Below are 27209 nucleotides of genomic sequence, written 5' to 3' on the forward strand. Positions count from 1 at the left end.
GCACCAAATCAAGCATTTTAAACTCTTTCTTTCCCCTTCTTTTATGGGCTGATTTAGTCTGCTTCCCATAGAGACAATGCTCACAAAATTCAAAATCAGAGAAACTCAAATGCGGTACATAACCCAAACGGCATAAGAGTTTCATTTGCTGAACCTCATTGTAGCATCACCACAAACTCATTGAGGGCATGATACATTTTGGGTAGTGGTGGATAGGTTGGGAAAGACGGCAATATTTCTTCCCTACAAAGACAATCTTAAAGGCCACTAAGCTAGCTCATTAGTTTGTTTAGTAGTAGTTTAGAATATATGGGTTCCCTTGTGACATACTCAGTGATAGAGATCCAAAGTTTTGTGGGCACTTCTGGCAGAGTGTTTCCGAAATTGGGAACACTTTAAGTATGAGTCTCGCTAATCATCTTGGATTAGATGAGAAAACATAAAGAGTGAATCAGGTCTTGGAAGATAGCTTCGGGTATATGTCTCCACCATGTGAGTGAGAAAAGTATATCCAAATGGTCTATAATAATGCTTAGCATATGACTACTAGTTACAGTCCTCAATCTATATCTCCTGTGATAGTTGAATTGAAGAGTATTCAATTGGATGTAGCTAAGGATTTCTTGCTGAATGTGTGAGATGCTAGTGATTGCACACAAATCCATTAAGGATAGAGTATGATTTTATGTGGATAGACATTGTTCGTCTTAAGAGTTTTCTAAGGAAATGGTCTTATATTTTTGAGTACCAAAGGATTCAAAACATTACAGACGGGCTTGATAGAGAAGTTATTTCCTAGGTATTGTGGATCCTTCCTAATCTTAAAAAAGATCAGGGAAGATTCGTAGAAACTAGAATTGCCTCCACATGTGAAAATTCACCTAGTCTTTCATGTTAGTAGATTGAAAGAGGTGTTGGGGGCTAGAGACAATAACATGAATGTGAAAGAGTTATCGATTTCAGGGAAAGGAAACTTAGGAATAAGTTAATTCCTAAGTTCAAAGTTAAGTGGAAGGATAGGTGTAAGGAAGACTGTCACCACAATGTAAATATCCTAAGCCAAAGTACAATTGACCATTTATTTGATCATAATTAAAGAGTTTTCCATCTGTGTTAATTATGGTCAAAGAGTTCCTTTAATGGTCAAAGAATTGACTACGGTCAAAGATACTTGACTCTGGTCAAGTAAACCTGACTTTGGTTAGGGAGACTTGGTTTATTACCAAGAGGGTCATAACTGCGGTTAACCAGAGAACTACAGAGCTGACTACGGTCAGAGAGTGTTGACTTCGATCAACGAAACATGGTTTATTGCCAAGAGGGTTAACTATGGTTAACCAAGATGTGCCAACTTCGGTTGGAGAGTTGTGCCAACTTCTGTTGGAGAGACTTGACTATAATTAAGGCGCCTCGACCGTTGGTCAAAGCCCCTTAATTATGATCAAGAGCATTGACTTCGGTCAACCAGAAAATAAATATATTTTTATATTTGTCATGTGTGCACGTGTTTAGTGGGGCGCCCACCGTGACTAGAATTAGTCCACAGTGTGTTATTTGCATGCAAAGTGCTAACAATTGATAGGTGCAGAGGTCTAGTCAGTAGCTTGTGCCACATCATCACTGTCAGCATCTGTGATAGGTCACCAGTGCCATGTAAGCATAGTGTCAAACAAGCCTGCATGTGAACACAAAGGCCATGTCAACAGTGCTAGCCAAGCACATAGCCTCTTCACAGGCACACAATGCATTTGGCATGTGACCACTAGTCTGTCACATCACCCTCCAGGACACCTCATCCTTTTGGACCCCCTCCTTGGATCAAACTTTGGCCATCCTTCCGGGAGCCATAACTTTTGATCCAGGGGGAATGGACAAACCCTCTGTCCTGTTCTTTATGTTACCTTCCCACCTCAAAGAGCTTTCCATTTCATCTTCATAACGACACCTCTGGCGAATTTCTTATCGCTAGAACTCAAAGAACTGAACGAAGGCGGCGCTCAGTAACCTGACCACAGTTAGTCAACTAATGTTACTCTACATTACTTTCCTGCGCTCAGAGGTTACTCTTAGCTAGTCTGGTCAGCCTAACCAGATCATAGCTAACTAGTCTGATCAGCCTAACCAGACCAGACTGGTTCAGTTAACCAGATTCCAGTCTGGTTCAGTTATTTCAGAATCCAGTTAATCTGGCTAAGAGGTCTAGTCACAGACTAACCAGACCAGAGCCAGCTAGTCTGGTTAGTGTAACCAGCTGCTTACCCATCCAATTACTGTCAAAAAAAAAAACAGTTGCAGAGACTGTTTCTGCTAGCAGTTTGCACTTATCTGAGAGAGTATTTACTGTCAGAAAAAGCAGAAAAACAGAGAAATCAGATATTTGCAGAAAAGAGAAAATGTATGCCTTTGTGCTCAGGAAAAGGGAATCAGATGCATACTCAGTGCTTTTTGCAGCAGCCAGAAAAGGGGCAATATAGTTGTTGATGCCTTGGCAACCTTGTGGGTATATGCCTTAAGTTGATAGCCTGGCACTGGCATAGATTGTGAATGCAAAGACACCTCTTGTTGAGGTAATTTTTCTCTTTGAAAAGCAAAGGCAAAGTGCATTAGTTGCATGTGAGAAACTTGCAGATCCACCACAATGTAAATATCCTAAGTCAAAGTACAGTTGACCATTTATTTGATCATAATTAAAGAGTTTTCCATCTGTGTTAATTATGGTCAAAGAGTTCCTTTAATGGTCAAAGAATTGACTACGGTCAAAGATACTTGACTCTGGTCAAGTAAACTTGACTTCGGTTGGGGAGACTTGGTTTATTATCAAGAGGGTTAACTGCAGTTGCCCAGAGAACTACAGAGTTGACCATGGTCAGAGAGTGTTGACTTCGGTCAACGAGACTTGGTTTATTGCCAGGAGGGTTAACTATGGTTAACCAAGATGTGCCAACTTTGGTTGGAGAGACTTGACTATAAATAAGGCTCCTCGGCCCTTGGTCAAAGCCTCTTAATTATGATCAAGAGCGTTGACTTTGGTCAACCAGAAAATAAATATATTTTTATATTTGTTATGTGTGCACATGTGTTCAGTGGGGACACCCACTGTGACTAGAATTAGTCCACAGTGTGTTATTTGCATGCAAAGCGCTAACAATTAATGGGTGCCATAGTGGTGCGCTTTAATTAGTTGTTGCAGGTACTAAGAAGAGTTATTTTCCTAAGCGCTACGGGAGCCTACCAAGAGTCTAGGAGGCGGTTCGCGTGACCAAGTGCTTCGAAGACTCCAGAGTTGCCCTTAGTGGCATGTAATTAGGAAAGTAATGTAGAGTTTGACAAGTGGCTTGTTGCCAAGAAAGAGAGCCTTAGAGCTTCTGTAATGATTTTCATTCACGTTTTGGATTATGTATGAACAGCTTCCACACTGAACTATGTATTCCTTCTTCTCTCTTGTAATAAAATCCTTCGAGGGGGTCCAGCCCGATTGTTGTCCTGGGTCCTAGTGTATTTGTAGAGAGAGTGAGAGAAGAAGAAGAAGAAGAAGAATATATTATCATCCTCTGAAGACCAAAAAATCGGCCTATGGGACCTGAGCAATACAAAATCCTCGTACACAAAGACTCCTCCCTTGGAGGGGAGGGTATTAAGAGAAACTACCTTTATGTCTTAGGTGAGTTCCTGTGCTTGAAAAGCTTATAGACAAACGTTCCTAAAGCTAGGGGTGACCCGCTATCTAGCATATCAACCAGTCTGTTATGTCCCTCGAGAAGAGAGCTAAATGCTTTCCGGATGTGAGTATAGTAAGGGCATATCATTACCATGTGTTCTTCAGTTTTTGCCATTCCCTGGTCACATAATTGGCATATTCTGCTCTCTTTTGGCATATCTTTCCATCCTCCTATTTCAATCTGCAGCTGGTGTGATCGGGTGCGAAGTGAGGCCAAAGCTCTTCGCTTATGTATTGCCATAGGTGTGCAAATGTACTTCTTGCGTGGCTGTTTCTCTTCCTGTATAAGTAGCCCAATATTCGGGGTTAATAAATGTACGGTAGTACTCAAACTTATCTTTGTCTTCAGCTGTTTGCCATTTCCTGTGTAGTGCATTCAGCAGGTCATGATGAAAGGCATCCTCATCTACCTCCTCTGGAGAGTAGTCCAAGTACCTCTCTACCTCCCATTTTTGGAACCATTTTTTTAAATCTAGTGCCCATCCAGATGCCAAAATCTTACCCTTATTTGTCTTTTGGGACTTTTGACTTTCTACCCATGCCCTCTTTGGCAGCCTTTCATTATTCATGTGCTTGACCTTTGTGATGTATCTGAGTACTCTCTTCAAGGCATGCAACTCTATGGGTATGCATCTTGTCTCTAGGAGTAGGAGAGAGTTAGGGTGTGGTAGCCTTGATGCCAAGGTGTCTTCTAATGAAAGATTTCTGCATTTTTTCTACATCATTCCATTTTGATGATGGTATACTCCCCCCCCACACCTCTACCCCATAGAGCACTGTTTGTACCACATATGCCCCAAAAATCATGTTTCGTACTTGCCACCTTCTTGTGTTGGTATTGCTGCAGTCATTTTCAAATTGATAATACTTTCCCCATCCTGCATCAATTCTCCGTTGCACACAGCTGCTCCATTTGTTATTGGCTGGAATTTCAATGCCTAAGTATTTGAATGAGTGCACTGTATCAACAAGTTGACCCATATATGAGATTGAAGGGGGATTACTTGGCTGTATAGTCTTGACTATCATGAGTTTAGTTTTGGAAACATTCACAGCCAGCCCACTTTCCGAACAGAACATGCTGAGGATATCCATCATTTGTTGCATCTTACCCTCACTATTAGTGAAAACAACCGCATCATCCGCATAAAGAAGCAAGTGAATCTCAAAATCTGCTAGGTAGAGGCTGGACAACCCTCTTTTACCTGCTTCTGTGTGCATCAGTTCCTCAAGTCTATCAATGCATAAACCAAACAAGGTGGGTGAGAGTGGGCATCCTTGTTTGACCCCCAGATTGCTATAAAATTCTTGTGACATCCCATCCTTACATTTTAATTGACATTTTACTTTCTCATAAAGTCTAAAGACAGCAAACCTTATTTCGTGAGGCACTTCTATGCATTCCATTCTCTCCCATAGCACATCCCTAGGCACCGTATCGAATGATTTCTTAAAATCAATGAAGCAACAAAAGAGTGCCTTCCCCTTAAGGCGGCTGTCCTCCATCAACACTCGGAGAGTAACTAGATGATCCACAGTGGAGTGTTTGGGCTTGAAACCCGCTTGTCCCATTGCCCTCTTCCTTTCTTTCTCTGTCCAAGCACTCAGCTTTGCCTCTACTATTGTACTATATAGCTTGGCTAGAGTAGAGCATACCATAATGGTTCTGTAGTTTGACACTTGATTGCGGTCACCTCCCTTGTAAATTGGCTTGATCCAGTTCTCTTGCCAATCGGTTGGGAAACCATACACGAATGCTTGGTATAGTGCCATTACTATGTGCCTTTGCGTGTGTTCATTGGACCACTTAATGAGTTCTGCTGTGAGGTGTATAGTGTCTGCTGCCTTCCCATTTGCCATTTTCTTTAGGCCATCTTGCACGTCTTCCAATGAGAAAATAACTTGAGTATTACCACTGAGAGACATGCTCGCCATGGGTCGAGCCTTGGGATGCATGTAGAGTTGTTGAACATACTCAAGCATCTCTATTTTTGTAAAATCTCCCATGATGTCATTTGGCCTTTGTTTAACTCCTTTCCATGCTCTTCTAGGGTTCTTGACAAAATCAATTGCATCTGACCATTCCTTTTTCTCAATATAAACATGCCTCTTTTTACGTGTGAGAGCATGGAACTGCTTCTCGGCTGCTCTTGTTTCATCTTCCATTGGAATCCCCTTTAGTGCACTCCTAACTGCCTTGCATTCAGCATCAAACCAGTCATTACATGGCAGCCCTTTCTTACTCTCTTTACTGTTCTTTTTGCACCCTAAAACTGTCTTAGCTGTGGTGAGAATGGCATTCTTCAATTGTGCCCAGCCAAATTTCTGTTTTCTCAGCAGACATGCTTCTAAACTTTCAGCATATTCCACCTTTTTTGCCTCGTTCACCTGATAGCCACACTCAGCTGCTTTATGCTCCTCCAAAGTTGCCTTGGCCAGCAATATATTAAGCTCTACATAGAGTGGTATGTGATCCGAATCAAGAGATTTCGGGCCAAGTGAGAAATTGTGTATAAGATTGCAAGCTTCCATATGAATCAATGCATAGTCAATTACACTAGCCCCCCCACTGGCAGGGAAACAAGTAGGGGAATTAGATTTTGGGAAAAGGGCTGTGCCATTTACCACCAACATGTGCATACCATTCATCAAATGCTCCAATGCTGTACCATGTGCATTCACCACTTTATCCTTCGAGCATCTACACCAGCTGGGGTCAATGTCTATCTCATGCTCCTTTATGTATTCTTGCTGTGTGGGATATTGAAATTGTGAGTCTTCTATGCGTGCATTTAGGTCCCCAATAAGCATAACATTTCCTTGTTTGCTGAACATAGCAATATCTAAGCATAGGTCCCCAAATGGCTGGGATGGGTCAATCTCATTCCTCTAGTAGAAGGGGGATTCTCTATGAGGAATGTAGCATCTTGCAATATACAATAGCAAAGAGCTTCCTTTTACCATAACCCATATGTAGCGCTTATGGATGTCATCTTTGACCATAGAGATCTTGTCGTGTATATGGTCTTTGTATATGCATGCTACCCCTCCCTGCCCTCGTAGGCTTGATTGCTTTTGCCAGACGGAGTGCACCACCCTCGTAGGCCTGATTGCTTTTGCCAGACGGAGTGCACCAAATAGCCATCCATTTTAGGAATCCTGGGTATATCCCTTTCCCAAGTCTCTGCAAGAAAGATAATGTCTACATCATGTAACACTTCATTCAGACCAGCTCCTTTATGCCAAGGAAAGCCTCTACAATTCCAAAACATGACTTTCAGCTTCTTCTGGGTCCCATAGGCCTTGCGTTCCTATTGAGCTTGTTCAGCTCCTTGCTCTCTTTTTTTGACTCGGGTCTCATACATACGTCTCCTTTCTTCTTGTTGCATAGGGGTGCGGTCTTCTGTCACGTAGAAAGGTGTTCCTTTTAAATAAATCCTGCTGCTGTCCAGGATGATTTCTCTCTTACGTGTGTCAAGCATTGTGCAAACAATTGCCCTGATGACTTGAATTTTCATCCCTCTTTCTTCCTACCCGGTGTGCCCCAAAGACCACAACCTCTTGCATGGCAAAGTGCTCAGTAAAAAAGTCTTCTATGTCCTTTGCAAGTGAGAGAGCTGTTTCTTTTTCTTTTTCAGATAGACCCCGTAGGACAATATTTTGTGACCTTTTTTCTCTCTCTTTGTACTCATTGGCAGAGAAATAGTGTTTGCAAAGATTTTGCTTACGAGATACAAGTAGAAGGTTTCAAAGACTAAACTTAGGAGTCAATTGCTAGTTTGTAGAAGAACTTTTCAAACTTTGCATTTAAGGCTAAACACTTGAAGAGGGAAAGAATGTTATGTACTTGGACGCTAATCCTTGCATCAGTAGACTTAATCTAGTAGGGTTATGGGGCCTTTGGATTGCAAAAGCAGGCTAAAACGGGTCTAGAGGACATAGGCATTAGCAAAGGGCCAATAATTTTAGCCAATGATGCTTTTCAAAAAGTGGGATTCTCTTCTATATAAGAATGGCCAAGCTTTTGTGAATTCATTTCAGTGCACACACCATTGGATGGTCTGGTCTGGATCAAGAGCTTGGACTCCTATCATGTGAGAAGTTTGAGGCATTTCACAGTGTCCTAAACTTATGTCCTTTTGGTGATTGATCACTACCTAGTACACCACATTGGCACTGCAAGGGGGGTGTTAAAATTATTATCATATTCTAGGCAGTGGCCAATGTATTGTAATAAGTGGGTAAGGGGCACTTTTCCCTCTTAGAGGTTTTTCCCCCTAACCACAGTCTAATCCCTAACTACGGTTAGTGGATAAGATAGGGTTTTGTCACTTAGGCAAAACCTCTCATCTCTCTTTTGTACTTACTTCATCTCAGTCCACTATTGAGTAGACCTACGTTCAGCTCTCACTCTTGCTCACTCTTGCTCTCCTTGTTTCTCACAAAGTGCATAGTTTGCTTACTTCTCACTAGGCAAGTTTGAGCTAACTTTAGCCCTTGTTGCCAGTTTTTTTTAACGCTTTCATGAAAGGACCGTCAAATGAATGCACCAGAGGAGATTCCACAAAGTTTTCTGGAATTAAAGATTGCTTTTTTTCATAAACCATGGAACCTTTTATTTTTTCTCTATCATATGAAACAAAGACTTATGTAAAGAAAATTGAAAATGGAGTGTGATTTAATGGGGTTCTTTATTAGATCTTCAGCAATCTCAAGGAGGTTCAAGGAACGACCACACTCATGAACAATAAATGTTGCAATTATTTTACTTTTAAAATGGAGACAGTATCCACAACGTCCTCTTGCTGAGTAGGATTATAGGTACTTCATAACTCATAATGAACTGCAACAACAAGTGGGATGAGTAGTGGAGATGAATTGTGCCTTCTTATTTAAGGTAACAGGCTACATTATTAGAGGCCCGTTTTTAATGGTTATGTCCTTACAGAGCCTGTCACCTTAAATAAGAAGGCACAATTTATCGAGGCACAATTCATTAATGTGGCTGCTGGAGTTATGAGACAGGAAGTTGCTATGGATGGGGACCACAGATTCTGGAATCTTTTGGAACCCACATGGCAGCATACGCTTGGGTATTATAGCTTTCCTTAATAAGTTAAATTTATATTTTATTTTTCTCATTTACTTAAAATTTCTAAGAACATTGGATATATTCTAGTATTATGAAGGTATATATATGTGCCATGGATGGATCTAAGGTTATGGTCCATGGACGGGGACTAGGCAGGCGCTAGATAGATGCAGTTATTGAGTGCTAGGAAAAAGAAGCGCAAACATGTATACCTTGTCCAAAATAATACAACCGGCTGAGTTGAATTGCTTGGTGTGTGAATGACATTTGGTTGAATGATTTTTTTGAAGAACATAATTATCTGGAATTATTTTCCGTCACTTCCCTTGAAAGGGTAAACACGGCTTATTTACTCCAGCCAAGGACATACATACATATAGAGGTTTGACGGGTTAGCAAAGACATCTGTTCACAATTGGAGTGTCAAATCACTCCTACTTCAGTGTGAAACCAACGGTGGGCAAAACGGGGAGAAAGGAATCCTGGATGAGTGTTTAAATCATTATGTGAGTGGCATTGGAAATTTCTGGGATTTGCTAGTTTACCTTGCTGAATTTTGTTATAGTAACTCAAATAATTAAGCACAGCTTCACTATATGTGCATGTCAGGGAGCTGTTAAGGTCTTCTGTAATGCAATAAAAGTGCAATAGATCTTGAATATTTGGCAGAGATGGTTTTGGGTAAGAGGGCTTGAAGATGACATAATAAATAATTTTGTCCATGTTGCAACCCACTTACTAATGGTCTCTATTTTAAGTGATGCATTGCCTTGTTGGCTGCCTTGTCTAAGCTCTTTTGCATAGAACCATGTAGTTTGGGAACTATCCACATAAAGAGTGACTTGAAATAATAGTGTCGACAAAAAAAGGTTGTAGCATAGATACGATTGGATGCTCATGCTGTACGAGTGTATATTGATGTGTGCATGTATGCACATGTTAACCAATGTTCTGCGCCCACGTTGATGTTATGGAGATTCCATGATAGCTACGTCTGGCTATGCATGATGGTTGTAACTGTAGAGGTGAGTATGATGAGGATTTGACGTAAAAAGTGCACTGCTCATTTCGCTGGGCATGTTCTTTTCACGTGCATGCACACATGCACACAGAGATACATGTATAGATGTAACTGTTCATGTAGATGTAAATGAAGACGAAGATATTGATGTATGTGTAGATATATGTATGCATTTGTATATATACAAACATAACAGACATATAGCAAACAACATTTTCAGCTGCCCTTGAGCAAGGATGCGATTTTAGGAACTAAAGAAAGAGTAATAAGGCAAGGCATCACGGATCAATGCTTGATTGACAACAGTTATTGGTTTTCTGTGGATGCCCCGTTTACAGATATGAGTATCTACAAAAGCTACGCAAATGTATTACTGTTGTTTTTCCTGCCAGATGTAATAATACTGAGTGCAATAGACAGTTTTCAAGCTCCTTTGTCTTTAATGGCTTAATTTACAGATGAAATCCATGAAGGATTGGGCTATTTGTCTCTGGCACAACTTGTTCCTTAATTTTCTAATACTTAGTCTATGACGAAGCAATATCTTCTGCTCTTTTAAAGTCCTATTTTTCTGGTCCTTGATATTCCTGTTAAAGTTGCTTTGCTTGGCTCTGGGAGTTGTTGCATGACTAATTCTTTCATGTAGTGCTTATTGATTAAATGAATTTCTAATAGGGACTACTCGTGAGGGTGGCAGGTTTTGTTGGGACAATCTGGAGTCCTTAGTCGAAGGGTTTTTGAGTCTCAAGCATCACTATATGCTCTTCATACTGTGATGCAAACTATACCTATGGATTTTTTTCCAAATTTTCTTCATGTACCATCCTTAACCATGCCTTTTTGGCTATCTTTCAAGGCGCCATGGATTTCGTGTAGAGATTTAGAGGTTTTTCTATCTGAGTCATGAAATGCTTCTTTATTGCTGGATGGTGTAGGCTGTGGAAAGCTTAATTGATCGGAGTGCCCATGATGGGCTGTGCGACAGTGATATTAAGGTAATTTATGGGATTGTTTTTTTGTCCTGAAACCAGAATTGACTGAACAAAGGAAATCTTGCTTTCTTCAGGGAGATGGTACATTGCAGGCTGTATCTATTAGTAAAGTTGGAAGCAGAGTATCTGTCTCTAATCTACTGGTGTTTCTGATGAAGTCTAGGATAATGTTGCAGGCTGTTGGAATCCATGTCTTTTAGTAACATTGGAAGCAGAGTAACTGTTTCTAGTCTACTGGTGTTATCTGATAAAGTTTAGGATAACGATATCAAATTTCAACGACAATATTATCTTCATGTTTTATGCGAATTCGTTAGTTGGATCCAGGTTTCCCATTTTTATTTTGAGTGCTGGATGTTGTATCAATACATCCCCCGCCCCCGCCCGAGCCCGCGACTGCCCCCATCCCCCCCCCCCCCCCTTTCCCTGCCTTTTCCCCTTTTCCACCTCTTTTCTTCCAAACAACGACCAGAACAAACACACGCACATCAGCTTACCATCTCTTTTATCATTGTAGTTTGATAGAGGAGATGTGATGTAGTCTATATATGCATCGACTTGTTGTGTGATTCAATGTTGATGGACATTGAGATGTGATGCATTTAATGTATACATCAGCTTGGTATTAGTTTGATGGTGCTGGGAGTTTTTATCTTCATACTGTCTGTGCGCTAGGTTCAAAGTTGGGCTTCAGTGTATGTGCTACTTTTAAGGTGTCGATTTAAGAACATGTTAACCTTAAGATTCAGGAGAAGAGGGCTGAATCCATGTTGAGCTTCAGCTTATTGCCATGCAGATCCATCTCTGTTGGAATCGGAGTCCTAGTGTGTGTGGTCCTAGAGTCCTAGGAGTGTCCTACAGTTGTGTGAGTGTGAAGAGTCTTGAGGCCACTTGTGCCACCTCATGTGGTAGGTGTGATTCCTCCCCTAAATTATAGGATCTAGATTCTCTTGTGTGTGACCTCATCTATGAGGTGTCTGTGTGGGAAGATAAGGCTTGCCCAGCCTATAAAAGAGGCTATGTACTTGCTGTGATAATATCAATCTATCAACATGAGTTCGTGCCTCAGATCTTGTCTCTCACCCTCTCCCCGTTTTCAACAGTTGGTATCAGAGCAGGTCTTCCCTGACTGAGTCTTGCCTCATCGCCATGTCTTTGCGATAACATTACCACACGTCGCCATGTCTACGTTGCTGACCAGCAGGCCGTTCCGAATCCGCCCAAAGAGGGGCTTGCGTCTGATTAGCTAGTTGGTAGGCAACGGCTTACCAAGGCGACGATCAGTAGCTGGTCTGAGAGGATGATCAGCCACACTGGGACTGAGACACGGCCCAGACTCCTACGGGAGGCAGCAGTGGGGAATCTTCCGCAATGGGCGAAAGCCTGACGGAGCAATGCCGCGTGGAGGAGAATGCCCACTATCTTCCCTGATGCTGCGTCATTCTGCCCGTCCTCCCTCGCAGTCTGCTCATGCCTCCCTCGCAATCTGCTCTTGCATCCCTCGTAATCCTACCTGCTACCTCTCTCCTCTGCTGGGCCACTCTAGTTCCACATGAGCTCCTACCCAAGCCTCATCATCGACTGCTCTTTAGCATCAGCTCAGTGTGACACTATTCTGCCTACGTGGTTCACCTCTCCTGATGCTGCAACTACTTGTTAACTCACCGAATCTGCATCCACAAGGTTTCAATGTCTGAGCTTCGATTTGCAGCTCCCCTTTCGTAATTCTCTCAGTCGGAATGGATCAGATGCTGCTGGCATAATTCTGTTGATCATGCAACTTATTTTCCTGTTGCGCCAGAGGATATGTACGTCGATTCTTCCTAGTACTTGGACAGGGCGTATCCTGCCATTTGCTGTTCACGATCTGTTGTCCATGATTCGGCTCATTGATTCCTTGCTGCCTCCCTGTCTCTTGAGGATGCCTTGATGCAGTAGCAGCCCTGCTCTATCTCTATTCAGGCCGACTTGAACCCTGCTCTATCTGTGTCGAAGCTCGCCATTCTGAAGATCTCCAATTGATTCCTCTCCACCAACATATGAAGATAATGCTGCAGCAATTCAGTCATCATTTTGACTGCCACAGGCCCTGTTCGTGACCGATTTCCTGCCCGAAACCCTAATTTTCGCCCCTTTACAATTTATGCTCAACTTCTCGAATTTTTTGGGTGTTTTCATGATGTGAGGGTTCCCAACCGTTGAACGAGAACTCTTCTGTCAGAAATTTAGAAAAGCCCCAATTTTTTGCAAACCCTAATTTTGCAGCAACCCTAACCCAAAAATTTAGGGCTTTTCTGTCTTGTGTCTTCCTTTGGCATAATTGAAGCTTCTACCATGTAAAATTTGGGCCTTTTTTGACATTTTGTAAGGGATTTAGACACTGGCTGTAATAACAGCTAAGACCTTCCCACCAATGGATAGCATAAAAAACTTCTCGTTCATCGAGAAATTCTCAGGGAGCAATTTCCCAACTTGGCAGACAAAACTCTGGCTGCTTCTTATGCGAGAAGGCATATGGAATATCACCAATGGCAAGGAGCCAAAACCCCAAAGTGATGATGCTAGAATCAGTTGGTGGGAGAACCAAAATGATAAAGCAATGGCTATCATTGGCCTAGCTTTAGCTGACAACCTTATCCACCATGTGGATTTTGATAAGACTGCAAATGACGTTTGGGAAAAATTAGAGAATTTGTTTGGAAATAAGATCAATAATTTCAAAGTATTTCTCAAACAAAAACTCTTCAAGCTCAAGATGAAGGAAACTGAAACCCTCAATGAACACTTGAGCAATCTTGGGTCAATTCTCCAACAATTATCTACCATCCGTGCCATTGTTGAGGATGATGATCAAGTTGCTGTACATCTCTCAAGTATTGAAGACATTTCCAAGTACAATGAGATCCTTGCTCTCCTAAGAGTCAGCCGCAATATGAGCTTTAAGGATATGGTAGCTCATCTCATTGATGAGGACCGTAGGCTTACAGAGAAAGCAGAATCTTCCTTTGAATCTGGCAAAGCATTCTTTCTCACGAATAAGCCCAAGAAGAAAGGAAAAGCTCTTAAATGTAATTACTGTCAGAAGCTTGGCCATCCAAAGGATCGTTGCTTCAATAAGATGGCAAAGGTACAAGCCAAAGAACATGCCAATCTGGTTGCGGAGCAGAGCGAGGACGAAGATGATGAAGCTACACCTTCCGGACCTGAGGAACAGGCCTGCACTGCTGCTGTTTCTGGTCTATCCCGCCATGAGGTGATAGATGAAGAGTGGGCTTTCTAGAGTCATGTGTGTTAGGTACTCTGCCTTGGGTAGTCCCCCTAAAATGATGTAATAATTTGTCATTTTGTGTGCCTTGTCCTATAAAAGGCTCCACTTATTTCCATGTACCCAGTTAGGAGACAGGGGGGTTGTTATGTCTTTTCTTTATCAGGCCTGGCCGAGTTCCAGGATGTTGATGTACTCCCTAGACCTATGAGTTGGTCATGCATCCATGCTCAGATTTGAGTCTTTGATCACGTTGACACCTAAGCCATGAGAGTGCTTGGTTCAACCTCTGAATTATGCTCAGCTGTTAGCCTCTGAGATTGCCTGGGATGCACAGTCTGGATGATGTCATAGTTTTCTCACCCTAGCTCCGAAGGGGGGTTTGTTGGAATCGGAGTCCTAGTGTGTGTGGTCCTAGAGTCCCAGGAGTGTCCTACAGTTGTGTGAGTGTGAAGAGTCGAGGCCACTTGTGCCACCTCATGTGGTAGGTGTGATTCCTCCCCTAAATTATAGGATCTAGATTCTCTTGTGTGTGGCCTCATCTATGAGGTGTCTGTGTGGGAAGATAAGGCTTGCCCAGCCGATAAAAGAGGCTATGTACTTGTTGTGATAATATCAATCTATCAACATCAGTTCGTGCCTCAGATCTTGTCTCTCACCCTCTCCCCATTTTCAACAATCTCTTCTTGGGAGTCATTCTAAAGGTAGCAGATTTTTCTTAATGACTTTTTTTGAAAAGAGAATAAACCTACTCTTTCCTTAAAAAATTCAAACTCTACCCTTCAGGGTTAGTATGGGGGAGCAAGGTCAGTATGGGGGAGACAGTTTGGTTGCAGTTGCAAAATTCTACATAGTCATGAGAACACCAATAATACATAGTCATAAAATGAACATCACCACCATCATCTTTAGCACCATCGTCATAGATGAACAAAATGCAAAGTCAAGTCTTGTGCAATGTAGAGATACGGGAGCCCCTCCCCTAGAAGGAAGGTCACGATGGATCAAGTGGCCGCTGGATTAGTGGTGGAATAAAGAGAGAAAAAGAAGAAATATGTATTTACGTCTTTCGGAGGCCTCATGGGCCTATGAGACAAAGTACAATCACAAAATGTAACCCATATAAGCCACTATGGGCTGAATCAAAGGGCTCGCTAAAGCCCTTTGCAGAGTAATACGCGTAAGCTAAAACAAAAGCAATAAAAAGCTAGTACTCTGACTCAAGATCGAAATACATAGCCCGGTGCTAGGGTGGCTCTTCGTGTAGGAGCTGATCTCTCTTTCTAGTACTGACCCATATATCTTGGCTAGTGTATGACCAATCATGAGGGAACAATATCCGATTGTCCAGAGGCTCTTCTGCTTTGTGTATCGGCACAATTGTGGTGGTACTCCAAGCAGGGGGATAATCGTGGTGTAGAACATCTATGCTAGGATTAGGGCCAGGACCTCTTGTCCATGTGCGAAATGTTCAGTGCGTACCCCCTCGTGATCATGGGCTTTCCGATTGTGGAGTTGGTGTAAAGCATCTCACACATTCTGTGCTGTGAACAACCTGCTTGTAGTGGGTCTAGGGAGAGAAGACATGTTGCTAGTGGTCACATGTCCCAAAGCTTACTCTCGTGTGAGGTGAAATCTCATCTCTCGCCACTGGTCATCAAACCATAGATTTTGGGATGTGGGGAGCGGGCTACAGAGTAAGTCACGGGAATAGCTACATCTTGGACCACCGAAATCAAAATATTTGAAGCATGTGAAAGGTTTGCGTCATCTCCCAAGTGGGTCGGGAGCTCGCGTGATAGGTGGCCCATATATAAAATTTCTTTCTTCTCTCTCTCTCTCTCTCTCTGTCTCTGTGTATATCTATCTATCTATCTATCTATCTATATATCTATCTCTATATATATATAGAGAGAGAGAGAGAGAGAGAGAGAGAGAGAGAGAGAAAGAAAGAAAGAAAGAAAGTGTATTATTGTCCACTAAAGGCCAAAATGGGCCCATGAGAGAGAGAGAGAGAGAGAGAGAGAGAGAGAGAGAAGAAAGAAATTTTATTAGAGTCTTCGGAAGACTGATGGGTCTATGAGACTAGAAGAAAACCTGATACAAATCACAGTAAGGGTGGAGCTACTGAAATGAGCATCATCACCCGTGCTGAATCCTAAGTCTGATCATACATAATCAAATACATCTGAGTGTAACAATGAAAAGAAAAAGACTGGAGCGGAGCGGAATCCTCCGTATGTCATGTCGCCCTGGCTGGTGCATAGCCGGTGATGGGACACCGGTGCCCGTCAAGGGGTGCTATGCGTCTTGGTGTCTTGGACGAGGCTCGATCCAAAACCAGAGCCATCGTGACTCCCGTGGGATGTATCCCATGTCTAAACAATGACGGGAGGTCCTTCAGAGTGATCTGTGTGTCCCCTCGATGTCTCGTGTGTCGTGCTGCGGTTGACGAGTCGAGGTGTCTGTCACGTCTGTGGCTAGAGACCGGACGATCAATGTCACTCGATGGAAAGAACTATGTGACCTTGCTCTGAAAGGTGTCTGATAATGTGGCCAAGCTGTGTTGCCTGAGTAAGTACTCTCTGTGTTGAACCCCCTCGTGAATGAAGGCCGCGAGGCATCTCTGATCTGGGAAGGTGAGGAATCTGGAAAGGAGCCCGGTGCCGTCTCTGAAGAGGTAGTGGTAGCGACCTCGGATCTCGTAGTACACTGGGCACCTGAAAATAAAATGCTCCTCCGACTCAACCTCTTGACAGTCGCACAATATGCATAAGCGATGCTCCCTAGGAATCCCCTCTGCTCTGCCGCTCTCTATGTGGAGGCAGTGTGATGATACTCGAAACTGTCTGATGCAGATCCGTCGTGAGTGAGGCATCCCTCCTCCGAAATACGAAGATAGTAATCTCTGTAGAAACTCAGCTTCACTGGAAGCTCCCTCGGCTGCAACCAGGTCCTGAATGCAGCAGGAGATCCTCTCGAATGACCTGGTTGGTGTGTGGCCCGATCGGGATGGTGGGTGGGAGTACTGGAGGGGCATCCAAACAGTATTGAAAAGGAGGTATCCTATCGATGTGAAACCCTAGTCTAGTCCGTGCATACCAGCATTGCTCGTCTTCCTCTGCCTCCAACCTCATGGAGGAATCGAGAGCCAACCATGGCAACCTCTGTCTCCCTGATGTGGAGTCCCCATATGATCTAACCCGGTGTAGATATGTGATGGTCTGAAAGGTTGCATCTAGCTGGAGTGAAGAAGCACCAAACTCGGCCTGAATGATGTGATGTGATACAGACGGTTTCCCCCGGATCATCCGTGAGAGCATGAGGATCTGCAGGCGCTCCACCCGTGTCCACTCTATCTCTTACATGTCAGGCTCCAAACAAGGGCTGCCATACATACCGGCTGGTTGGACCAAGGAGTCGAAGAGAAGAGCCTTGGTTTGAGGGTTTTGGAAGTGGGAGTGGAAGCATTGTCTCTCTAGCCGAGCCAGTGAGGCGTATCCCCTACTTAGTCTCTCTTGATCGTTGGTCTCATCGTGAAAATCGAGCCGAAGAAGATGATCCCTAAGTAAGTGTATGAGGATATGATCTCAGCTGGTGACCCACCGAAAGTGAACTGCTTCTGTTGCATGTTTGCTCGAGAGGTGTTAAAGATCATGACCTTGGTCTTGCCAAGGTTGACCTCCAAATCATGGGATATACAAAAAGCTTGCAGTGCATTCAGGTGTCGTTGGAGCCCCTCGGGTGTGGATGACAAGAGTGTCACGTCATCTGCATAAAGAAGAATTCTCATGATCATCTCGACAAGTGAGCAACTGGTCCCTCTGAACGTGCCCATGAAAGTCTCAAGCTCATCGATGTAGAGGCCAAACAGGGTTGGTGATAAGGGACAACCCTGTTTGACCCCTTATGGTACTCAAGATCTCATCTGTCCAACTTGCCGCCTGCGCCTGTCCAACCTGTGCATGTCCGAACTTGGCCTGAGACTCTCTCATAAATTGCCATGACTGCAAAGATGATCTCCTGATCAAATCCCAGTGTCTGTAGGCGTGTGATGAGACGAGCTCGAGGTACTGTGTCAAAGGCTTTGCGAAAATCCACAAAGCAGCAATATACTCTCTCCTTATGTGATCTGGCCTCCTCAATGACACTCCTGCGTGTGAGTATGTGATCCATAGTCCCATGGTCTCGCTTGAAACCGGCCTGACCCTCTGCTCTGAGCCCTCTCATCTTTGCGAAGAGGTTGACCGACGCATCCAATACAGCTGCATAGATCTTGGGCATCACATGTCCAATCATGATAGTCCTGTAGTTACTCGGGTCCATGAGATCCCCTGCTTTGTGGATGGGGGTGATGGTGTTGAGTGTCCAAGTGCAGGGGAAGCCAAGGCAAATGACGTCATTGAATAGCTTTGCTAGGATCGGGGCTAACGTGTCGATCCCATATGTGATAAACTCAGTGTATAGCCCCTCGTGATCCTTAGCTTGGCCATTGTGCAGTTTCAATGTCGCGTCCTTGATTCCCCCTCTGGTGAACAACGTGCAAGTGGTGGTGGGAGGTGTGTGTATGGGATCTGGAGTGGGCTGGTGTGGGACGTCATAAAGATGGTGTGCATACGTGTGCCAAACTCTCGTGTCAGTGAGGGGTGATGGAGACCTACGCTCAAGGAATCTCCGCCAAAAATCCTTAGAGTTGTTGCTGTACAAGATGTTCAGCAGCTCCTCATTTCGACGAAGAAATGCTTGCTTCTTCCGACGTACAAGACATCAGTACTTGTGTACCGCATCTGGTGTTTTTGGGAGGTGACATCTGGTTTCAAGTTGGAGTTGTCAGTGATAAGCCTTGCACTCCGCATCGTACCAGTTGTTGTAGGGTAGAGAACTAAGAGGTGGTGGTCTAGTGGACCGTGTGGTGTGGGGAAAGATTTGGAGGGCAGCCTCGTGGAGTGTGCGACTAATTAGGGCAGCATGGTCCTCTGTGAGTGGTATGTGATCGATGTAGGTTAGGAGTCTGTTTAGGCGTTCAGAGTAGGCCGGTGAGAGGCTGTGATCAAAGTATATGTCGTGGTAGGTGTCGTGCTTCCTATGTGGTGTGTGTGGTGTGGCTAAGCGTGGGGTGGCGATAGTGAAGAATAGGTATGTGTGATCAGCTCCTGGAGGGAGTGGTGCTACGGTGAAGTTTGTGATACATGAAGTCTCTTAGGTCCCGTCCCCCTAGGGGGTACGGGTGGGAGCTAGACGGTGCCGGTCATTAACCTACCATCTCGGACCACGGCCCATTTTCCCTTCTTGCAGGCAACATCTTGCTGCTGCAGAAGAACTCGTGGCCCCTCAATCTGTAGTGGTGTCAATTCCTCGTCCATGGACAGGGTGGGATGCTCTCGTCGAGCGGCTCAGCGTCGTAGTGTCGCTAGTCGAGCATGTGAGTCTCCGAAGCGAATGACTAGGGGCTGCTCTTGGTTGGGGTCTCTCGCAACATGTCATGCTCCCTCTATGCCATGGTCGGGGACCCCCATGGTGGTGGTCACAAAGGTGATCACCTCCTCCATGGGCGTCGTAATGGTGCTGGTGCTATCTCGCGTGATTACTCGTATCCGAATGTTGAGGGCCTTCGAAGCCCTCTGTTGCTGTTCCTGTATGGCGGCTGAAACGGTTGCCATTGCGGGCTCCCGTTTCGCCACGTCCACCCATCTAGTCGTCTCTGCTATAGCCGACTGTATCGTGGCTATTTGTGCCTCCATCTTTGTGATTGGGGTCCCTCCAGGCGTTGCTCTGAGGGTCGCGAGCTCCTCTTGAAGCTGTGTGATGTTGTGTCTGAGTGCCTAAATAAGGGTCCCATGCTCGTGGAGAATGCGGGCATGCTCTGGAGAGAGAAATATTATTGTCCATAGGAGGCCTCACGGGCCTATGGGACAAAGTACACAGAAAAGCGAACTCATACAAGCCTCAGGGGGCTGAAGCAAAGGGTACGCTAGGACCCTTGCTGAGTACGAATCTATGCTAACAGAATCATAATCATAGAAAAAAAGTCAACTATAATTGCAGAGTGGGCCATATCAATCAATCTATCTAGGCACTCGGACGAAATCGAAGCCTGGTACATTGATGGCTCTCTGGTGGGCTGGGAAGATGTCTCATTCTGCGTTTGTTGAGCTATGTCGCGCTGCGGTGGGGGACGAGGTCTCCTCGCTCTCCGGACTCTCTGGACTATGTCTAGAGTGACCCCTCGTCTCTGTCAATCTCCCCTGAGGAAAGTTGTGATAGGTCGGACCTCAATATAGTGTACTTTGGGCTCTCTGTCGCACATGTGGCCTTTGCACTCCTCTCTCGGTGGTGTTGTGCCGGCTGCTCATCCAAACTGCTCTCATTTTCGGCTAGCTCCTCCTCCACTCCACTGTGTCCTGGGGCTAACTCAAATGTATAGAAGTCTGTGACGTGTCGCTGTGCCCAGTCACCCTCTATGTCCTAAGTGGTCTGACCATCCCCTGCTGCTCTTTGATGTGTCGTAGAAGCATCTCCCTGTGTCGTCGCATCTCCATCAGATAAAGCTTGATACAGACCTGGTCATGGAAATTAACGTCTTCCATATTTGGGTCTATGAGACAAGATACAAAATATATGTAAACCATACAAGCCACTGTGGTGACCCTCAGTGCATGTGAGACTCTTCTATCCTCGAGATACTGCGGTCTGATGATAAGACTATGCTGTGAGAGTGAGGGTTTACTTTGAATCATCCTAGATCCCATAGTCACCTGTAACCTCTCAAATCTCCTCCACTTTGTCCCTGAAATGTCACTCCCTCAAAAAGGTGTTGCATACATGGTAGTCGGTCTCACCAGCGTGTCAAAAAGCCAACCCTTCATTGGAGGATCTTGGAAGTGTATGTCGGGCTAGAGCACCCGCATGGATCATTGTGAAACTTGGTCCAGTGAACACTATCCCCAAATGTGTAAGAGTGCACTATCTCTAGGGGGATGAGCATTTTCCGAGCAAAATCTTCCGAGCGTCTCACCGACGGGACAAAAAAGCTTCCAACTATGTAAAAATATGGCAAAAATAGATCCGAACAAAACATAGTTTCACTTAGAAATGTGCAAAGTATTATGGCAATGCCTATTTTATACACAAATCTTTACAAGAATCTTTGGGAATGGTGAGTAACATAATGGGATGGATTTTGAAGAAACCCACATGTAGAGTAGACTTCTCTATGAAAATTCCCTTATGATTCTTCTTACAACTTTTACTTAATAGGGGGTGACATTAAAAACCCTCTCTCAAAATAGCTTCATGAAAGGGTTACTACAAAGAAACCTCATTGAAGCAAGCCATCAAGGTAGTTTCGCCAGTGAAACCACTTTGAAGTAGGTCTTCCAAGGTAGTTTTGCTGGCGAAACTACCATGGACAAGACTTTTAAAAGTGGCATAATTTTCACATCCATTGTCCAAATATAGTCATTCAGCCACTCAAATTGATCGGAAAACCCCATTTGAGCACATCTACGGGGTTATATTTTGGGAAATATTTCATATATAGTTTTAAATATTACATGTAGATTATGAGAGTGATATAAGCGCCCAAGTTAATAATTAATTATAGTAATTTAAACTTCTTTAGAAACATATCCATAAATATCATGTTATTTATGCTATTAAAAGACTAGAAAGCTCTTGTCATATTGATATAAACATCTTTAATAAGTAATTTTATATGTATGCTAAACAGAAGCAAATTCAAACCCCTCTCCTCTAATAATGCATTGGAGAACAAGCCATCTGCCTTTGTTGTCATTTAAAGCAATGACTAGTTGAAGCTCATGTTTGATCAGAAGGACTATCCCTGAGAAAGAGTGCTCCCCAGCATAGAAAATATCATATCCACAGTAGTGTCCTGTCTAACCTGCATAGATATGTTGGTTGTGTTCTTGTAATGCCACTATGTCAGGCTGAAATCTGTTGATGTACAGTCACACAGATTTCCATTTCCTACTGTCACACATGCCCTGGACGTTGAGTGTAAATCATTTGATGTGAGCAGTCATATGTACAGGTATTTATATACTAATATAACAACTATGTACAGCAGCAAAATTTATGAGGTCAGCTTTGCATTTCTATCTCAGGGTCAAGGCCTCGCCCCTGAGAAGAAGTAGCCACCTGAGAAGTAGACAGCAAAGCAGCAACCTCTTCTTCAGGGAAGAGTGTTCTGCTGGCTGTTACTGCAGCCCATGTAATCCCAATTCCTGTATTTATCTCTGGGGTATTTCCGCTAGAAGATGCACCATTCCAAGTGCGCGGGGGGGGGGGTGGAATTCTTCGAGCAGAAATAACTTTTCTTGGACTTTGCCAGCCATCAGTTGGAGGTTGCTGTCCTTTGGTCAAGGATTGAATAGCAGAGGTGAATGTGAAGAGAGATTCCCATTGGGAGCCACTGGAGCTTTGCCTTTATCCTGACTTCCAGAAGGCTGTCTACTGCTTTTATTTTTATTGGCAACTGGAGTAGGAGCATCCTTGGTAGGCATTTGAACCGGCAAAGTGGTACGAGGCATTTTATGCTGATTCATTGGACACTGTGAAGCCATGTGTCCAAACTTTTTGCACTCAAAACAAGCCCCTGCAAATAAACCCCATTTGAGTTTATAAAAAGCACTTCCCATGTTCACATTATTCACCGTGACTGAATAAGAGTCCGGTGTGGGATTATCAGTATCCCAGAGAACACAAAATCTGTTTGAGTTGCCATTTGGCCGTGGTGGGTAGACCACTTTACCTAAAGATGCTGCAATTTTAGGCAAAAGTGAGGCCATACATTATGGGAAATCGACAACTTCAACCCAAACCAGGCATCTGTGTCGGATTAAAGCCTGAAAGTCCCTTGTGGGAGACCATGGCAATACATGCACCCTTTGCTGCCTAAAAAAGAGAGGTGAATGTTCCAAAAGCATTTGTCTGTGTATCTCATCCACCATGATAACCTCAAAAAAGCCCCTGGCTGCATAGTGGACTTTACGAACAAACGAGCCAGCCAATGTGCGTGTCAACCAGTTGCCTATCTCTGCAGCAGGTGGCATCCGGCTTGGATAAAATAATATGACTGCATTCTTAGCATATTCTCTGACTGGATCCACAATTTCATCGACCTCAACCATGAGGCCAACTGAAGGAATCGAGTCTTTCCACTCTTTCCTCGTATCTGCAAATCCTTCATGCATGACATCATATACCAGTTGAGCCTCAAGAGTATCATGCATCGGGTCCTGCTGACCCTCAACTTGCTTTTGCTACTTGCAAGGAACCGAACGCTCCTTTTGAAACGTTTTTTCATATGAATATTCTGCCATGACTTTGTAAGAAAGGGAGCTCAGGAATGAAGTACCTGTAAAAGGGTAGTGGAAGCCAAAAAAACCAGTCCCAAAGAAATATCCACAGGAAGCCTACAGGAGAGGAGAAGAAGAGTATAGTTGGTAAGGAGATAGCAGAGGGAAAGGTAAGATTTTGGCAGAAACACAGGACTGTTAGGGAAGACACGGGAGCAGAAAACCCAAGACTTGTACGGCAAGAAGTACGAGACTGTACGGATGACACTGAGTTGTACTGAGGTATAGACGGGCTGCATGGAGAGAAGTCTGACTGTACGAAAATACGGACTTGGCACCGGAAGACTGGCTTGTACGGAACGATGGACAAGTGTGTGGAAAGACCTGCAGGAAAAGGGACGACAAACGTAGAAGGTACGGGGCTATGTATGGTACTTTGCAGAGGGGGGACCAGAACCAATGCAGATATGCGTACGGACGTACGGAATCGTACGGACGCTGTACGGCGACCGTACAGATGTACAAACGGGGCTGCGCAGGGTTCCTGACGAGGACGAAACACAGAGCGGCGTACACTTCACACCCTTTCTCGTCGATGCTTTGCGCCGTTAGCTGCTACGCTCATCAGAAAAACGCACCATAGGTGCAGGTGCATGCACATGCGACGTGCACACCTTCTCTCTCACCAGCAGCTAGCTCTCCTGCACGCTTCACCGATCCTCTCCTTGCTCACACACACCACAACACAATACACACACACACACTTTTTTTGTGGGAAGAAATCTTTTACACACACACACACACACACACACACACACATATATATTTTTTGGTGAAACCACTAACTATATTATTAACATGAGATCAATGTACATGACATTAGACTCCAAAAGAGAGCCTAATGGAAGAACTCAAAAACAGTCAGAAAACACTTCAAGGCTAGTAGCATCCAAGTCCCTTGCAGCATAACTATCATATAAACATTGCTTGAGGGACATTCTGAAGAAAGCATATGCCTGAGGAAACTGTTGTCCCATCCTAGAATGCAATCTCTGTGTCGAAATGGTCCATAGTACCCAAAAACGAGTCCAGTGAAAGAAAAGGAGGAATGGAGACATCTGAGATGAGAAGCTTCCAAACATCCAGAAGAGTTTCTCGAGTCCGATGGAGGGAAGCCGAAGCCGCAGCAAATGAGAGACATGAGTGATCAATATCCGAGAATGCGGGCAAGACCATAATAGGTGGGGAACTGTCTCACGGTGATGAGAGCAACGGGGGCAGGAAGGGGAAGCAATGCGACGTGCTGCCAATTTCACCCCAATGGAAAAAGCTCCCACTATACATCTCCAAAAGAAAAGCCTCTGTTTCAATGGCAATTTGGCTTTCCAAATTTTCTTGAGTCGTGATTGCCACCAGGATAAAGGCCTATCCAAATTCCAAAGAGTGTTGGCATGCTTATCAATCCATGGCGGTGGAAGAAGAAATCTGTAGACCATCGAGGAGGTCAGATTGTGCATTGAAAGCAAACAGATAGCAGGAGATAAAGAGATCAGATTCCAGTCCGATAATCTGTCCTGTACAAACAGTGGAGGAACATGAACAAATGGCTGCAACATGTTGTAAGTGTTCTCCAAATGGACCTATGATGCAGATCCAAAGGAAATGTCCTGCAAGCTTGTGGGAATGAAAGCATGTAACCTTGTTGATCCACAACATCTCCAACAAATCTTATGTCCAATTTCATAAGATTATACGCTTTAATAGGTGCCTGTAAAGCGAGGGGCGATTCAAAAACCTTGCTCCAATGGATGCTTTCCAAGTGGAAAGAATTGCCCTGTCCCCCCCCCCCCCCCCACACACACACACACACACAGAGTAATAGGACTTTGTTTGAAATATTAGATGGGATATCTTAGATTTTGCGAGGACACACACACACACACACACAGAGTAATAGGACTTTGTTTGAAATATTAGATGGGATATCTTAGATTTTGCGAGGTAAAAGTTGGGATTTTCGGCATTGAAGTCCACCTAGCCTGTACTTTGACTAGCATCGTACAGATATTGTACACCTTGATAGCCATTCAGTCTAGAAGGCAGGGAACTTTGAGGCTTGCGTTGTCCAGGAGGATGCTCTTTCTTAGAGAGTGGAGAGGCAATCCTTTCTTCTTTGAGTCTATTACTGGCGTTGTGTAGTCTTGGTTTGTTTGAGGATAACCTATCCTTAGATCCTTTCATTGGTACTTTACCACTTGGTTCTCATGCTATACATAATGTGTTTGTGCCGAGTGCTTTGCTCTTGGCCCTTTCTCATATTTAATGGAAGCCTTTTTTTTGGGGGGGGAGAGGGGGGAGCAGTGTTGGAGTTTACTTATTAAGATTCATTACATTCTAATGCCTAACGATTGGAATTGAGACAAAAGAGATGTGACCAATTTAGTTGTTTGAAGGATTTAAGACTTGTCTTTCACAAGAAAACTGGATGTTTTGTTGTTCAAGAGCTTAGATGGCAAGTTTATCTTGAGGACTAGATAAAGTGAAGTGTCATGGTGGTATTGGAGGCTATGGCTATTGATGTTTTTGGCTCAGATGGAGCCCATGGTTGGGCTAACTTGTAGAGATGTGTTCATACAGAGGGCTCATTGTGTACATGTCTCAGGAAATGTAGCTCCTAGAGTCTAGGTGTATGGATATGGCGGCCTTGTGTAGGCTTGGTTTTGCTGGGAAGCATTTTCTTTCTCTGAGAATCATAGTAGCTCTCATGGTATCCTAACCTTAAGGCTTAGGGGAGGCACAACCTTGTCAGCATATGGTAGGGTGGCTGGTTGTTGGCTTCCACTTCTTTCGGCTTGGATGATACAAAGCAACATCTGTGGATGGATTTCCTGTTTTGGGTTTCCATGTTGTGGCTTTTTAATTGCCGAAGGTATAGATTGTACTTGAGGTGTGGGATCTAACATTGTATAGATGCGCGTGTGCACTACGTTACCCAAGGAACCTAGGAGTAGAAGAGTATGTGCTATGGGAAGCATGTTCTCACTATGAAGGCGATTATCTCTTATTGTGGTATAGATTCCAGGCTCGGGGAAGATTAGATGCCAACATATGGCTGGGTAATGAGCCTCGAGATTCCCCATTTTATGGGGCTAGAGAGCGTGATGTTTGTAGACGGATGTTCATAGACCCTCGAGGAAAAGATTGGTGCCATTCTCCACCAATCCTGTTTCCTAAATGCTCAAGAAGAAAATGAGCAGCTATTTGCTAGGGCGCTGGCAAAAAGAGGACCGGGCTCCAGCTCACAGCCTAAAGTAACCCTGAAGTGGACACTAACAGCGAGTGTGGGGGACTATATTACCAGAAGCAGATCCGTTGATCTCCTCCAGCCTTGTTTTTATGTGTGTAGGTTCTTTCATTGTTTATCTTCTTAGTCCGCTTTACCTTTAAGGTCAAGAGCAATACAATAAAGCAATGCTGGTATTTTTCTTCGCCTCCTTAGGTTTGTGCTTTCGATTTCAATTGATACTACCCCAAGTCATGTTTTGTTTCTGTCACTTAAAAGCAGGATAAGATCTTCAATGCTTCTCAAAACAAAGTGCTTTGGATGAAATTGATTTTCTCCACTTTCGTTTTTTTCCCGTTGAAGTGTAATATATTTCACTCTTCAGTTTTTGTACACCTTTGGTTTTTTGGTAGGCTACTATAATGGTGGCACCACTACGTTAGATGGTTCTCATGTAACACATTATGGAGCTGCCAAACAAAGCGTAATCTACCTGTGTATGTCATTTGAATGTGTCA

The 27209-nt window shown here is 43.9% G+C and overlaps 1 protein-coding gene across 1 annotated transcript in view; it reads left to right on the forward strand.

Annotated features, from left to right (window-relative positions):
• Positions 1-27209, forward strand: part of ILA (putative protein kinase regulator ILITHYIA) — a 210060-nt gene that overhangs the window by 71173 nt on the left and 111678 nt on the right. The window contains exons 14-15 of the mRNA XM_087395165.1: positions 10529-10648; positions 10767-10826. Of these exons, the coding sequence (XP_087251291.1) occupies positions 10529-10648; positions 10767-10826 (180 nt within the window). The remainder of the gene's footprint in view (positions 1-10528; positions 10649-10766; positions 10827-27209) is intronic.

Source organism: Dipteris shenzhenensis, chromosome 24 (assembly GCF_047967505.1).
Source record: "Dipteris shenzhenensis isolate YYH24624 ecotype China chromosome 24, Dip_SZ_1.0, whole genome shotgun sequence".
Taxonomy (NCBI): Eukaryota; Viridiplantae; Streptophyta; class Polypodiopsida; order Gleicheniales; family Dipteridaceae; genus Dipteris; species Dipteris shenzhenensis.